At 39.0% G+C, this 17376-nt stretch overlaps 1 protein-coding gene across 2 annotated transcripts; it reads left to right on the top strand.

Annotated features, from left to right (window-relative positions):
- The first annotated feature begins 465 nt into the window (after positions 1-465).
- On the top strand, positions 466-3671 carry LOC124789883 (lipoyltransferase 1, mitochondrial). Of its 2 annotated transcripts, none has more exons than XM_047257410.1 (4): positions 466-1148; positions 1259-1366; positions 1926-2139; positions 2342-3671. In XM_047257410.1, exons 1-4 carry the CDS (start codon positions 603-605, stop codon positions 2731-2733), a joined length of 1260 nt encoding a protein of 419 aa, XP_047113366.1. In that variant the 5' UTR covers positions 466-602; the 3' UTR covers positions 2734-3671. The 2 variants fall into 2 exon arrangements, with proteins under 2 accessions (XP_047113366.1, XP_047113358.1); XM_047257402.1 differs by having other exon boundaries at positions 1256-1366.
- Positions 3672-17376: the final 13705 nt, after the last annotated feature.

Below are 17376 nucleotides of genomic sequence, written 5' to 3'. Positions count from 1 at the left end.
CTAATCGAAAAGTGATGAGCAAACTCAGAAGCTGCTGCCATCTGTATCCTTCCTGCTTGTTGCTATGGCTTTCAGTGTGTGATGAACTTCTTATCATCCCTGATAACCTGATTGGGGCAAGTATATAACTACATGCTTCCGTAAAGCAGCGTACAGTTTCTTGTGAGCCTTCGGAAAAGTTGTTAGTAAAGCGCTACTACACTTCTGAGTGGGCGGTGGGAACCAGTGTGCTTTGGATTTCGACGCACAGCAGATTCGTAGAACTTGTTGGACTTAGTTGGATTTAGTTGTCAATCTGGAACTGCATAGAGGGATGCGAAAAGACATTCGAGACTGTCTTGGAATCAGGTACCGTATTTGCACGCTGCATCAGACTTGGAAGTGGCTGCACCAGACGCAGACTCTTCACGACCATCTGATTTCTCTTTGTTCGTCTGACTCTGACGTACAGTAACTTCTGCTGTCCGCCAGGTAGTTGTGGACTTAAAACCATAACATTGGGATTGTGTGCTGTTGCCATTGTAAATATTCTAAGTGTTGAGACACTAGAAGCGCCTGTCTTTGTAACGAAGGACTTAAGGTTTTTTTGTAAAAGATAAAAAATGGCTCTTGTTCTGTGCAAGAATGTTTTGAAGACAAGCCAGTTTTCTCTTGTTTCTCTTTCGAGAGGCAGCTCTGGTGTCTTCAGCAGTTGTATGCTTAAGAACAGTTACTCTAAAAGCGCATCTGAAAAGACTGAAGAAAATTCACCAGTGACGAAGTCTGTGTTCATTTCTCAATCAAGTGACGTTTTCACAAATCTTGCTCTTGAGGATTGGCTGTACAAAAATTTCGATTTTACCAACCACCACGTTTTGCTCTTGTGGCGTAATTCACCATGTGTTGTAATTGGGAGACATCAAAACCCATGGCTTGAAGCAAACACTGCAAACCTGTCTTACCAGGGAGTTGAACTAGCGAGGCGTAACAGCGGAGGCGGCACAGTGTATCACGATCGTGGCAACTTGAACCTTACCTTTTTCACACCAAGAAATAAGTACAATCGACGAAACAACCTTGAAATTATAAGTAGAGCGCTGTACAGGGAATGGGGAATTGAAACCTCGATATCTCCCAGAGAAGATGTTATCGTCGAAGAGAATTACAAAGTATCCTTTTAATGCTTGTTTATCAATCTGATAGAATCACCATGTTTGCAATAATTCACGATAGTATAAATATTGTTACATTTGTGTATCTTCCTTAACCTTAACAGCAGATCTCTGGTACAGCATCAAAACTGGGTCGTCCAAATGCATACCACCACTGCACGCTCTTGGTTGATGTTAACAAAATCAGCTTGCGGCAATCGCTCCTGAAACAAGACGTAAGTTTTCCATTGACAGTGTCTCTCTCTCTCTCTCTCTCTCTCTCTCTCTCTCTCTCTGCAGCACTAGTTTATCAGATATTATATGATCTTGTCTCTGAAACATAGCTAAGTCAATGTGTGTTCTGGTAAATTTGAAACAAAATTCGTCATGGATACTTTGATTTGTAGAACCAAACCACCTACAACCCGTATAAGCTATTAACTATGAAAATTGAGAAGAACATTGCAGGTTTAAAGAGTATCATATAAGTGGGAGGGGAAAGTCTCAATAATAAATAGCAAGTTTTTCGAACATTCTCGCTTCCTCTTATTATAGTTTACTGTCTGTAATTCTGGGTCTATCTTGTCTCTGTATTATGATGCTTTCTGATTTGTTTAAAATGTTGGAATAGATGGCTGTCACTTTTCAATATGAACATCATCAACTCTTTTTGATGGGAATAGCATTTTGTAGTTTGTGATACTATTTTTCTGTATGTGTTATCACTACCTGCTTAGGTTCAGAGAATTTATATTTATGTTTGTCATATTTTAAACAATAATTTTTCTGCTACAGATGGGAATATCAACTAATGCAACAAAGAGTGTGCCTGCTCCCATTATTAACTTGTGTGAAATAAACAGACAAGTCAAGATTGGTAAATTGCTCTCTGCCATTGGATGGGAATATCTAAGAACATGTCCAATAACATTTGAAGATGGTGGAAAGGAGCAAATTTCTAAACAACGTGGTTTCCAGATGATTAATCCCACAGAGTCCTGGTTTCCAGGTATAGAACTTTAACCAGCAAGTTTCTCAGACAGTGTTAAGTTTAAGTGTCTGAAGAATTCATACTACTTGTAGAATTATAATTAAGAGCCTAAGCTTTTTGTGCAATTGAATTTCAAGAATAGCCACCATTTTTTAAAAACTCATGTAATTCAACTTAGTAATGTCAATGACTTTGTAGTGACATATGCCTCTATTTTTAGGTTTGGAAAAGATAAAAGAAGAATTTTCCAGTTGGGACTGGTGCTATGGAAAGACACCAAAATTTGAGGTAACTCGGTCGTTTCCTGTGTGTCAGGAAACTGCTGGAGAAAGCACCAAGGAATTAAAAATAACACTGGTTGTTGAAAAGGGCATTATTCAAAACGTGACACTGACTGTTCCACCTGGCATTAAATCTGCTAATGGTTTTCATGGTGAAGCTCGTGTAGTCACATCACTGAGGGGAAGGCGTTTCTCTGAAGAAGCTGTCTTCATTTTGGAAAATTCATTGCAGGCCATGAAGTTTCATGAGAATGATCTGGTACACACAGTAGCAGTAGGAAAGAATGATTTTTTAGGGAACCGTAGGCAGCATGCTATACATTCAATGTGAAAAATTGTGTAACTGTAATTAGTAGTACCACAAACAATCTTTTTTCACTTCCTGCTACTGTCAACTGTTCTCAGTTGGAGTAAAATATTATTTGAAAAAGTCATCATAATATGAACAAAAATCATGTTTTGTGTGAAAATGTAATTGCTGTAAACAATTCATTCAGTGGGTTTTGCTTCGTCTAGATTCTCCACAATTTTTGCTATTATTCCGTTTCATAACTTCTTGCTTCATAAGAACTGTAATAATTGCAAGAGTAACAAAATATTTATTCAAAATTCGTACAGATGATGTGTTAAACTGGTGCTTAGTGTTATTACTTTCCTTGTACATAAAAATCTTAAGTCCTTCTGAAAAAAGGACTGTTGGTTGCTATTTAAGAAATATCACTGCCTTAATATATGTATTTATTGCTGACTGGCCTATTTTACAGGCTACTTAACTTTTTCTGTAATGTAAAGTTGTCCATTTTTGTGATTTGTAGCTGTCTTCAAATATTTGTATATTATGTGTTGATTAGTTTTTTTCTGGTGATTGCCACCTTGAGTTATTGTATGTGGGATGCCTATGAATTCCCATTTTCATTTTTAAATATTTTTATTTTTGGCTGTTGAAATACAGTTCACAAGAATACATCATATCAAAAGCCTTAGTTAAACAGTTTTCTGTTGTTTGTATGTATACTGTAGTTATTATTTTGTAACAAATCTTTGTTAATTATGTGTGATTATTAATGTACTGCTTTTTATTATATTTTTGTTTTTTCTGTTTTGTCAGTCCATGTAAAACTTTTAAAGTAAGGAACTGAAAATCATTGTGATATAATATGCACACAGAAATGTATGTCTATTACTAATTTTAAGTACTGTGCTGTTTGAGAACTATATAGGCAGTTGTAACAACTGGAATGAAAAGTAAAGTTTTTAATTTTTCTATAATTAGTTTTCTTTTTTATGTGAGAGTGTAGGAACTAATTATCCACCACTCCACTCTTAACTAATTTGTGATTAGTGAACAATGAAGAAATGTTTCCACACATTCCTTCCATCTTTGCCTAGCAAATGATATGCATTTAAGTTCAACTCAACACAAATTACACATACTGCATTAAGTTCAGTTTTACATATGTGGTGTGCTCCATAGTGAAACTACTTAAGTTACCAAATATCTAAATTGAGCAGAATTACTGAAATCTTTGAACCTATGTCTACTGAATCCTGAAGTGTTAGTGTTGGTAGATCCCCTTAAACATCTTCCTGTTGATATCTCTTCTGTCAACCAGAGGTTTGACATGTTGTTCTTATACTTCTAATACGTACACATACATGTCTCACATTTGAAACTGGATAATCACAAATCAGAATGGGAGCAATGGTTTAAGAGTTAAAACTACAATATCCATTTGCATTTCTCAAATTAAACTTCATCTCCACAAAAGATAAGGCAGTATTTTTCTTTATTTCGTGTGTAGTTTTATTTTGGTAGCTCGTGGTTTAATACCAGTAACATCGTATATGTAAATATCTTCATTATGGATACAGTTTGACAGATAGTTATATAAAAATTGCATTGACATGAGCAGAGGGATCAGAGAGATAGTGTGAGATGGAACATATTCAGTATGTTATATCGACTAGAGAAAAAATACAATAAAATTATATTCAAATTTTTGTGTGTATTGCATCTTGAATATTTCTAAAATCTGATGATGATCATCTGCCACGTGAACACTACTCTTGATAGAAGGCAATGGCACATCACCCCCCAATAGGACCATGCCTAGTAAAGCATCATTATGACAAACCAGCCTTTGGGTTAGTGACAGCTTGAGTTTACTGATCATGCTATACACAATAAGTATCTGATGCTCATTACTTCTTCATAAGTAGAATGTTCATCTGCCCTGTCATTATCTTTTTCTATTCAAGACTTCACATTGCTGTAATTGATATTCTGAGTGGCAGCTTCTGTTTGGAAGCTAACAGAATACACTATAATGCAATAAGTAGCAACTGAGCTCGATAATCTTTAGTTACTCCTTTTTGTTCCAGAAGGGTATGATAGTTTTCAGTTTGTCAAACCATGGGTCAGGTATTCTTTTTGTTGTGTGCTCTACAAGCTCCATCTTCTGCTGTATTTGTTTTACTGGAGATTAATTGTTTTGCACATTTAATTTAGATTTTGTTAATGTTTAATTCTTCAAATATGAGCAACTTTTTATTTTGAGCCTGTAGATGACACTGAAAATGACCAAAGTCACTGGGAAGAGGAGTAGGTGAGGTAGCATCAATTAGCAACAAGATGTTGAGGAGTGGACCTCATATGACAGGAATTTCATGCACTTAGTTATCATGATTAAAAGGACTTGATTATAAAATAGTGCACTATACTTCAGCATATGTTTTTGGGGTCAGAGATCCTTCAAGAGCAACACTTTAAACGGGTTTCGTAAATCTGGAACACAATCCACATTCTGGACATTTTAAAGCAATAATGGCTCAAGAAAACACTGATGCTATGAGAAAAAAAAGTATTGCAGACTGCCTACATGTAATATTATAAAGATCAATTAAAAATGGACAGATTGCAGCAGAAACCATTACATATGTATATCTTCATTATTTGAAGTGGAACAACCATATAAAACTAACTAGGAAAAGCAGAATTTCAGCTGAGCATTTTTTGGAAGAATTCAGAGAAAATGTAACTGATCTACTAAAGAACTACTGTGACAGATGCTACAAGAGTGACTTTGTTCATCACAGAGAGTTTTACTGTTGAAATTCCAAGAGTATTATGTTCAAAGAAGTCAGGCAACATATTACTTCCTCCCACATAAAACCACGATGGGGAAATCTGAGAAATACACTGGATAACTCATGAAGGAAACATGTGCTTTGGTAATATATTGCTACGTATGTTTATGTTGTTATGTGTTGGAAGCCAAACCAAAACTTGCCTTCCTTGTAGAAATTTATATTCTTGTGGACACACAAAACATAGTGATTGCTGAATGTTATGTAACAGTCTGCTTGCTTCAGGTAATTGCTAAATGCTCTTTGGTTAGAGAGGGATGGATATCTTGAGTACAACATCCTCTATTCACATCATAATTACATTTTTCAATATGTCTTTAACAGACACTAGACAGTATGTGCATTTCACAAGCTGTTTCCACTTTTGTGAAAAATGGATGTTCTCATAAAATGTTTCACACAACTTTCTAGACTGTATAATGACACTGAAGCATTACTGATAAATTTTCTTGTGGTTCACAAAATAACATTTCTGGTGAGTCTTATCATTTGGTGACGAGCACCAAATGGCTTAAAAAACTAGCTTGTTTCAAAAGACTTGCTACAAGAGAATAGAATGCAGCTGGTTGTTATTTCTGGCCATGTCATCCTCTTTTACACCAGTGGTTTAGAGTTTAATAGTGTTCAAAATTGACAAATAAATTTCAGTCTATCCATTCAAGTGTTTTGATTCGATTGCTGTTTCGATTAAGACTTAAAGCTTCAGATCAGATGCTGACATCGTCCTCCAAAATTTTTGAGAAAGTGGTGTATTCTAGAATACGCAATAACAGTATCCTCAGCAAACCACAGTTTGGGTTCCAGAAGTGTTGCTCTACTGAGAATGCCATTTAAATGTTCACTAACCAGATTTTACAAGCATTAAATAATAAAATAGCAACAGTTGGTATTTTCTGTGACCTCTATAAAGCATTTGACTGTGTAAATCACAGTATTCTCCTAGATAAATTAACATATTAGCATTGATTGTATAGCCAACCAATTGATGTCGTATCTAACCAAAAGAAAGCAGAAAGTTGTACTTAGTAATTCAAGCAATATAGCCTGGGAAATAATTCTGACAGGGGAGAAATTATGTGAGGGTCCCCAAGGTTCAATCTTAGGTCTACTACTGTTCCTCATATATGTAAACTATCTTCTGCCTAGTGTACAACAAGCAGAATTAGTTCCTTTCGCAGGTGACACTAGTATTGCAATCAATCCAAGCATACATGCAGAAACCGAAGGAATCATAAACAAAGTTCTGAAAAGTATCTTTGGTTTTCTGCGAATGAAATCACCCTCAATTTTATAAAGATCCAACATATTTGTTCTGCACATCTATAGATACTACACCAATGATAAGGATAACACATGGCGAGGAGTTAATAAATAGGGTGGAAATTTCATAATTCTTAGGGGTCATTACTGACGAAAATTTAAATTGCAAAATCATGTTTTGGAACTCCTAAAACAACTTGGTTCAGCCACATTTGTGCTTAGAATCATAGCAAATCTTGAGGAGAGACAGATCAATAAGTTGACATATATTGCATACTATCATTCAATAATGTCATGGAACAATGTTCTGGGGTAACTCATCTTTAAGAAAGTCTTCATTCTGCAAAAACTTGCCATGATAATAATATGTGGTGCTCATCCACAATCATCTTGTACACATTTTGTTTAAGGAGTTGGGTATTCTGACTACTGCTTCACAGTATATTTATTCTCTCATGATGTTTGTTGTAAATAATCCACTACAGTTCAAGAGGAACAATGAGGCATGTAATTACAATACCAAAAGGAAAAATGACATTCATTACTGCACATTAAGGTTGCCTTTAGCACAAAAAAAAAGGTACGCAATTCTGCAACAATAATTTTTGATCATTTACCCAATGGAATAAAATGTCTGCCAGGCAGCAAAATAAAATTTGATAACAAACTGAGAAAGTTTCTCCTAATCATCTCCTTCTATTCTGTAGAAGAATTTCTATTATTGTTATGAATAAAAGACGGTGGGTAGAAACTACTAACTCACATCTGTATATATTCTTTTCTTTTTGTAAAAAATAAAAAAACAGAATGTAACAGTACATACAAATTAATTTCTGATGTGAATGTATAATGACTCATTCCATGTTATTACAATGTATCGTGCAAACTGATACATGGAGCACGTAACTAACTAACTAATTGAAAAAGTGGGGAAAATTGCAAAACATGGTAGCACCACAGAAGTCTCTTAGCTTAAGAAATTGCAATCCACCATGTATGTATGTACTGGCTACTTCTTGAAAAAACAAATAGTTTTACATCATTTCATAGTAAGCAACATACTTTTCTTTGTTTTGTATAAAATCAAGGCTGTTGGCACAATAATGCAACATATTTTGAAGATGTATTCACTTATCTATCTTGAGTAGATAACTAATTCCAACATTTTAGTTATTTACATTTATTACAATCTTGCTTGTAGGGTCAACAAGTGCAAGTCCACCATATAAAACTGATAAACTTTATCAATCCAAATATAACTGTACAAACTGAATAAGAATAGGTACAATTTCTATTGAGATATTCATTTTCTGTACGGACAATTGACAGTGAATAGTAAGACATCTACTTGCTGTTAAATTATCTTGCAGAAATTTCTGGCATCCAGAAAATTTTGCCAGGCACCTCTTGTTTTGATACTTGTCCCACACTGTGGGTCACTGCCTTCTGTCACCCAGAAGCCCCTGAAAAATTACTAATGCTCTGAAATAACTTTAAAATACAGATAATTACTGACTTTTAAACCCACGCAGTTCTCGCTCTTTTATGACATTAGTTTCTGATGCTGCATTACAAGACACAATTTGTGCTGCCATGAGAGGACATATTTTAATTATAGTGACTGTCCCTCAGGTGAATGGATCAGTCTGTACAGACAGGATGATCTCACTAATTGAACTGTAATCAAACATAACACCCTGTTGCCCTTATTTGTGACTCAGGAGCCTTTGACAGGTGGGTATTCATTAATCTTCTTTCACCACTACCCCAATGATTTCACTTATAGAGTTTTCAATGCTCATAATGTACTGTGGTACTGCACAATGACTTGTTGGAAATCTCATGTTGTCAGTGGAGTTCTCTCTTAACAGTGAGTGATAGCAGCAGCACTGCAATGGGATACATCCTTGAGATTCATCTTGCCCATCTATCCTTACACACATTTTTCAATGGGAGATGGTGGAATTCTTGAACTAAAATGACCATAAGACCATTTTGAATTCACTTGTATTGTCCACAGTCTGTAAAAGTAATATACCGCAGCTTTTTACTTTGTCTCTGTGAAGTAATATAGGATAATATTTTGAGGAGACTCAGCTCTGATACAAATAATATTTTCTGGCGGTAAGTGAGCCACAGAGACACCCAAGTTGGTGAATTAGTACACTTTTGTTGCATTCTGTCTTTTGTATATGAATTTATAGCCTACAACATGAACGTGTTTAAAAGGAACAGTGCCATCCATTCAATGAACACAAGAGATAGGAAAGATTGCTGTGTTACTAGAACATTCATATGTAATGTTCAAAGAATTTTGAATAATAGCTGAAGGCTGTTGGTGATGTATGAGAACCGAACCCAAAACCGTATATGCTTTTGCTAATCCTCATGATACTGACCTCCAAGTGTCATGAGCTGCCACTAGGAACGCCAAGCTGGGAGGCACCACAAGTGTAAGGCCTTGTGCACACTAGTATACAAAGTCGAGCGATTTTTATATCTAGATAGTCTCTATAGACAATCGAGTGATTTTGTATATAGACAACTGAGAGACGTTTCTTGTCTATAGGCACGCTTTTGGAACAAAGTTTTGGATTCGTGAGATAATTCCTAGACAATGTTGCGCAACATTTCATAGTGTGGGCGCGTTGGTAGACATGGTCTCCAGTTACGCTCATTGAGCCGAGGACAACGCTTCGTTTGTTTCTGATTACCGTACTTTTGTTTTTCTTTTTGTTAAACATCGGGTATGAACATGTGGCCACGGAGAAAGTGTTCCACTAGATTGAAGATTTTCACGTATCATCATGTTTGTGGGGAGTTAGTAACTACGAATATAAAAATCGCAACAACAAGAAGTTGGTTATCAAGGAACCGACCAAAAAAGTATTAAGTATCACTGACCAGTGAATGCTGTATATACATGTTGTCTTCTACTTCCAAAGTTGAAAGTAAATTTCTGCCAAAATGAGATCCCTCCCCAAACGAGTTCATCAATGTCTGCTCTTTCGATTTCTTTCACTGTCCATTATTGTCACTGTAAAAGTCGCGATCCCGTCAAGGCCAGCCACATTTAGCAAATATCGAGGAATAAGGCATTCAGGTGCGTACACGGGACAAAGTATCTAGACTGGCTTGTACATTGCAAAGCTACATGTCTACAGACAGTCCCTCTAAATGCCTATAGACAGTCGCCCGATTTTGTACACAAGTGTGTGCTTGCCTTTAGATTTCTGTACGTGGCGTTATCACTGTTAAATGGCGGGCGCATGGAGCGCCAAAGTGAGCGGGGCGCCCAAGTGCAAGATTACAGTACTTACCACAATTAATGGCGGAAACCGACACGGGTGGAAGTGTACGAGAGAAAAGGGGAGAGGGAGGGGTGGGAAGGGGGACATCAGATGATCAATCTCTTGTGTGGAAAAATGTTCTCGAGCCGACTCTTTGCTGAGGGTGGGGAAAGGGGTAGTTAGACGTAACCAGTAAACCCCCCCCTCCACTCCCCATTCTTTAAAGAACCAAACTCCTATGTAACTATAAAGAGAGTCAAACGTCTAATTGCTCTATAAGGTTTAGAGAAAGTATGTTTAAAGTTTGTTGGAAGTCGCTAAATGCTGTCATTATCAGATACTGGATGAATATATTCTGTGTAATTGGCACTTCGTTTTAAGAAAAGATAATTTTTCACACTTCTCAATGTTTATGACGTCATTTCTCCTGGGCGATGTGTTGTATAATGACATAATTTTGCAGGAACATTCAATGGGGTATGTGTATACTGTATGCAAAATGTGTTTGCGAATAACGTAGTGATAAAAAAGTCGTAAATTAAAAAGGCATACCTGATGCTGAAATTCTACTGCATGAATAACGAAAATGTTATAAGTGGTAAACTTTTTCCCTTTCATTATCTTATGGGGAGTTTCTAAAAGATTTGAAATTATGTATAAAGTGTGTTGGAAGCCGCTAAATGTGCACGTTCTCAAATACTGGATGAATATAGTGTGGGTAATTTGTGTGCAATGATCTGCGCTGCCTCAGGATATATCCACATATTCTAAATTATTGCTTGTTGTTTAAAACTTCAATGTAAGGTTATACCTCTTAATGAGTAGATTATGAGAGCGTTTTAAATTCGGTCAGTAATCATATGTAATACCGTGACCAAGGACGTAGCCAAAGGGGTGGTCCGAATCCGGACCCTCCCTATCACCTAAATGAAATTATACAACCTCGTTGTCGTGTAGTGACACTGAAAGCTGAGAGATATAAGGAGCAATCAAAAAGTTTCCATTTGAGAACATTGCTGCAGCATATATGCAACGTAGTGCGACTCCGATGCAGGTATATAAGCACCGAAATGAAGACAAGGGTTGGTGTGGCATTCTTGTCTTTATGAAGAGCGTGATGTAAATGCGCAATCGTGAACTATGACGAAGTTATTACCAGATGCGTCCAAACGAGTTCAACGTGCTGTTTTTCGTTTCTTGGCTGCTGAAGAGTAAACACCGGTTGACATCCATCGGAAAATGAAAAATGTGTATGGGGTAGCACGTGTGTCGAAAACCGCTGTTGTGAGATGGTGTGACAAGGGGTGCCGCTGTTCCATGATTACGCACGTCCCCATATTGCAAATGTTGTTATGCAGGAGTTGCGCCAAATTAAGCGGGATATGCTCGAGTACCCGCCCCATAGTCCTGATCTTTCGCTATGCAGTTATCATACCTTTGATACCATAAAAAAGGCTAGTTACAGACTTCTCCTCGTAGCAGGGGACGGAGTTTTACCAGAAGGGTCTCTTCAACCTGGTTCTTGTGTAGGACGATTGCCTCAATGCCCACGGCTATTTTGGCTTAGTTTCATAACGATTATGTACTGTAGGGTCTTCGAAAGGAAACTTTTTGATAGCCCTTATGTTCTCATTTTAAATCATACGACGAAATAGTGATATGTACTTTCGATAGTCAACAAGCCCGCCCGGATAGCCGCGCGGTCTAACGCGCTGCTTCCCGAGTGGGAAAGCGTGCCGGTCCCCGGCACGAATCAGCCAGGCGGAGTAGTGTCGAGGTCCGGTGTGCTGTCCACCCGGTGGATGGTTTTTAAGGCGGTCTTCCATCTATTCCGGCGAATGCGGACTGGTTCCCCCTATTCTACTTCAGTCACACTATGTTGACGATTGCTATGCAAACACTGTCTCCGCGTACGCGTAAACCATGGTTACTCTCCACGCAAACATTTGGGGTTACACTCGTCTGGTATGAGACGTTCCCGGGAGGGTCCACTGGGTGCCGAACCGCACAATAACCCTCGATTCGGTGTGGGGCGGCGGTGGGGTCTGTGGACTGCTGTGGCCTGTTATGGGGTTGTGAACCACGAAGGCTGTGGCGGATCGAGCCTCTCCGTCGTTTCTAGGTCCCCGATTTAATACACAATACACACACGATAATCAACAAGGTCATCGATGGATTCAAATTATCAATATATCGATAGCAATTTCGGCTTTCGCCTATCCCTGCTTTGGTTGGTTGGTTGTTTTGGGGGAGGTGACCAAATAGCGACCGGCCGCGGTGGTCTCGCGGTTCTAGGCGCGCAGTCCGGAACCGTGCGACTGCTACGGTCGCAGGTTCGAATCCTGCCTCGGGCATGGATGTGTGTGATGTCCTTAGGTTAGTTAGGTTTAAGTAGTTCTAAGTTCTAGGGGACTGATAACCACAGCAGTTGAGTCCCATAATGCTCAGAGCCATTTGAACCATTTTTTGAACCAAATAGCGACGTCATCGGTCAATATTCCTGCTTTAGATCAACTGTCGTAGTTGGATAAGTTTATAACAAGAAAGAAGTGGAAAACTGATTCTGATGCGCCCACTGGTGTTATGATAAGTTAAAATATGTGTGCACTATTATAATAGTTTTATTACTCATCTATAGCAGTTAATGTTAGCAATGGAGTCGTTCTTAGGAGACCGACAGAACTTTTGGGTTTGTAGTATTTCACAAGGCAACGGAGCAGTGAAGATTATTTCAAATAACATTAAATTAAAATCAGTGCATAAAAATATTCTTGGATTTGTCTGTGTCGCTCAAAAATGGCATTGATCAACAAAAATATCGCCCAAACGACGATGGTCGCATTTCTTTAAAAATTTTCTCAGAATTTTATAATTATAAGCCCAAATAGCAAAATATCGCCTAATCTGGGCAGCCGGGCGGTATTCGATAGTGAAATCTGGTTACGGTACGGGACGATGGGGAAGGGCTTGTGGACATCGGAATGGATATGTGATGACAGCACATTCTATAGTTTTTTCGTTTCTAAAGGATTTTTTAAGCAAGGTGCTTGAATTTGTTGCGCCCTGCCTGTTCAGGAGGGTAACACGGAACGTCGTGCTGGATCCCAACGGCCTCGTAGTACTAGAAGTCGAGATGACAGACATCTTATCCGCATGGCTGTAACGGATCGTGCAGCCACGTCTCGATCCCTGAGTCAATAGATGGGGACGTTCGCAAGACAACAATCATCTACACGAACAGTTCGACGACGTTTGCAGCAGCATGGACTATCAGCTCGGAGACCATGGCTGCGGTTACCCTTGACGCTCCATCACAGACAGGTGCGCCTGCGATGGTGTACTCAACGACGAACCTGGGTGCACGAATGGCAAAATGTCATTTTTTCGGATGAATCCAGGTTCTGTTTACAGCATCAAGATCGTCGTATCCATGTTTGGCGACATCGCGGTGAACGCACATTGGAAACGTGTATTCGTCATCGCCATACTGGCGTATCACCCGGCGTGATGGTAGCACTCCCTGTATTCAGGAGGTAAGGTGGTTCGAATCCATCTGCCGGCAACATTGAAAATGGTTTTATGTGGTTTCCCATTTTCAATTTAGGCAAATGCCGCGTTGGTCCCTTACTATAGGCCACAGCCATTCCTTCTGAATTCCTTACTTTCCTGGCAGATTACAATTCCCTTAAAGACGCAGCCTCTGTGCTTAAATGAAAAGAGCTGCATCAAAGGCGAGCCTAACATATTTTCGGAGACTCCCTGCACCAAAAGCCATATTTACAATGGAAGGCAGCTAGCGATCATCATTTTGTACTGTGTATCTGTGCAAAAAGACGGCTCACTTTTGGACAAAATCCATGGAATAGCTACAAACAACATACACATATGGCATTAGTATGCGTACAAAAGGTGTAAAGGGCAGCGCAGTGATGGAAATGTCAGCTGTTCTCAGGTGAGTCATGTGAAAAGGTGGCCGACGTTATTACGGCCGCACAACGGAAATTAACAGACTTTCAATGCAGAATAGTAGTTGGAGCTAGACGTATTGGACATTCCATTTCGGAAGTCATTAGGGAACTTAGTATTCCGAGATCTACTGTGTCAAGAGTGTGCCAAGAATATCACATTTTATGCATTACCTCTCATCAGGGACGGGGTAGTGGCCGACGACCTTCACGTAACGAGCGAGAGGAGCAACGTTTGCGTATTTTCGTCAGTGCTAACATACAAGCAATACTGCTGATAATACCGTAAATATCCATAGGAAGTACGACGTATCCGTTATGATAGTGCGGCGAAATTTGGAGTTAATGGGCTGTGACAGCAGACGACTGACTCGAGTGCCTTTGCTAACAGCACGACATCGGTCCACAGCGCCTATCCTGGGCTGGTGACGACATCGGGTGGATCTTATACGACTGGAGAACCGTGGCCTGGTTAGATGAGTCCCGATTTCAGTTGGTGAGAGCTGATAGTAGGGTTCGAGTGTGGCAGAGACCCCACAAGGCCTTGGACCCAGATTGTCAATAAGGCACTGTGCAAGCTGCTGGTGGCTCCATAATGGTGTTAACTGTGTTTACATGGAATAGATTGGGTCCTCTGGTCCAATTTAACCGAAGACTGACTGCAAATGGTTATGTTCGGCTGCTTGGAGACCATTTTTAGCCATTCATGAACTTCATATTCCCAAATAACGATAGAATTTTGATGGATGACACTGCACTGTCACCGGACCACAATTGTTCGTGATTTTTTTGAAAAACATTGTGGACAATTCGAGCGAATTATTTGGCCACCCAGATCACCCATCATTAAGCCCATCGAACATTTATGGGACATAATCGAGAGGTCAATTTGTGTACAAAATCCTGCAGAGGCAACACTTTCGAATTGTGGACGGCTGCAGAGGGGGCATGGCTCAGTATTTCTGCAGGGGACTTATAATGACTTTTTGAGTCCATACCACACCGAGTTGCTGCATTAAGTTAGGCAAAAGGGGATCCGGCACGGTATTAGAAGGTATCCCTTGACTATGTCACCTCATTGTATATTATGTCTTCAAGTTTTACTTCAAGAACGATCTTCTGCTGTGAATTATCTTATTCGTAATACCATTGTAACAATGATTCCGACCGTACGACTCTAACGAATTTACAAATAAATATCACAAAAAGACAACATGTGTTTTAGATGGTAGAAGAGTTTATTAACATCAAATACTGTAGAACTATTTTTTCAGAGATAAATACAAAACCATTTACGAGGTCGCATACAACAGAAGTCTAGTTGAAATTAGTGTGCGGTCAATCGTAAGATCTGAAAACTGCAGCTCGCAGCGTTTGTGTAGTCCCTTTTGTTTCATAAATAAATTTAGTTGAGTTAGTTTCAAGCTGGCTGTAGTAATAATAATTTTAAAAAAGCTATTGACCGCTCAAAGAAATTGAAGAGTTTTAATGAAATGAAAGACACTTAAACAGAATTTGAATCTGAGTTGAGGGACTTGGGACATGGTTTGATGTGTTGAAGAAATCCTGACTTGTTTCAGATAAGTCGAAAAGTTAAAAACAAGATTGCAGTAGGAGAAAGACAGCTGTTGTAAGAAGAGATTTGGATCCATTTAACTTCAAGAGTTATTCAACTCAACGTTAATATTTTTCTGCTCTGCTATCGTGAAACTTATATTAAAAGACTGAGCCGTGTTTTGTTATCCAAGAATTTTAATTCTTAATATATATATATATATATGTATAGATGTGTGTATAGTTGAGAATATACGTTACCCTTTTTCAAGAAAAAAATTGCTTAATTCTATAGACCGAATACTATTTGTACAAAGGCCTCCCAAAAGCAAATTATGGACATAGAATGTGCTTTCGGAATGAATGTGAGAAACAAGAACCCCCTGCCCCCTTTGACAAAACACTGGCTACATCCTTGCTGATACTGAAAATCAAACTTTTGTTGCCCCTGGAGAGCATTATATAGACATCCTGCAACTAGGATTAGGAGAGCTTAGCCGTTTAGTAGCAAGTTAGCCCTAAAGACTTTCAGACCGAGTTTGGAGTCTTTTTCTCTCTGCAAACTGCTCCTACTCCCCATAGGAATAGCTTGCGTTTGCTTAATCATGATAACAGAATGCAGTTCACTGGCAAGAAAATACCGGTAGTAGCGAACAACATTGGTATTACATGAGTTCCTTAAATTCACTTAATTGTGATACACAGCTTGTTACTCACTAAAATGATATCACAATGGTAAAAACGGGCGTGGAGCTCCAATTAAACATATTTGTAACATATCATTTTGTGGGGCATCCTGCGAAAGCCAGGACAGGCATATGGGGGAAGGCGGTGTTGTCTATCCTGAAAATGATTCACTGGGCTTCCTCCATTCCTTGTAAATGGTTTGTGACTGGAGCCTACGTGGGTGGGTTACAGGCTTGTGACTTTCCATGATGACTGGTGTATTCTACCACGTACTGGAAGAAACTTCCAAACACCTGGTAGTTAGCAGCCCCATAAAGCAATAGAGTTAGCGGGAAATGGCGAATTGAAGTGCCTACAGTCGTCTGTGGAGACTAATTCGCTGAAAGGACTCAATGTTAGAAGAAGTTCGGGGAGCGTTTCTGGACCTCGCTATATGAGGAGTCCGTCAGCAGCCCTCGTGGGCCAAAGTGCACTTATGGTGTCAGCGGCTCTTGCGCTGTGTGCGGATGTTGACAGCTCGTTGACTTTGGTCGTAGTTACCTACATCTTACTTATGATTCGTTGTGTCGGCTTCCCACGACCCATCAAGCGAACTACTACAACGACAGCACACAACGGAAAAGCCAAGGACACCGCAAGTGCACTTTTTCCACCCTCGTGGGATTGAGCTGACAACTGATGAGTCTGATAGAGCGGAGTTCTTTGTATCAAAGTGTTTAAATGAAATCGGGAGTTAATTATCCTTAGTGATCAATTAAGTTCATTTTAGAATATGGAAATACTACAAAAAATCAGATGTGCATACCCACATCTGATTTTCTGTTTAGTCCTTTTCTAGTTTTCTAGACGACAGTTGCCTTTTAGCGAGCGTGCACGTGCGCAAAAGAAAGATGTATCTTATGTCAGGGTGTGGAGTCCTTAGGTAGGTGAAGGTAGTGTTTACGGAACGAAACGGACTTGGTGAGGTTTAACTGAAACTAATAAATTCCATTTGTTGAGTGGAAATCGGTGTGTGATAGCTTTGCTGTCATTTGAGCTATCGACGTTGAAATTTATTCCTGTTTTGTTGTT

This window comes from Schistocerca piceifrons, chromosome 1 (genome assembly GCF_021461385.2).
Source record: "Schistocerca piceifrons isolate TAMUIC-IGC-003096 chromosome 1, iqSchPice1.1, whole genome shotgun sequence".
In the NCBI taxonomy this organism is placed as follows: domain Eukaryota; kingdom Metazoa; phylum Arthropoda; class Insecta; order Orthoptera; family Acrididae; genus Schistocerca; species Schistocerca piceifrons.
Note: the sequence above shows the minus strand (reverse complement) of the source record. Positions and strands in the feature narration are given on the sequence as shown.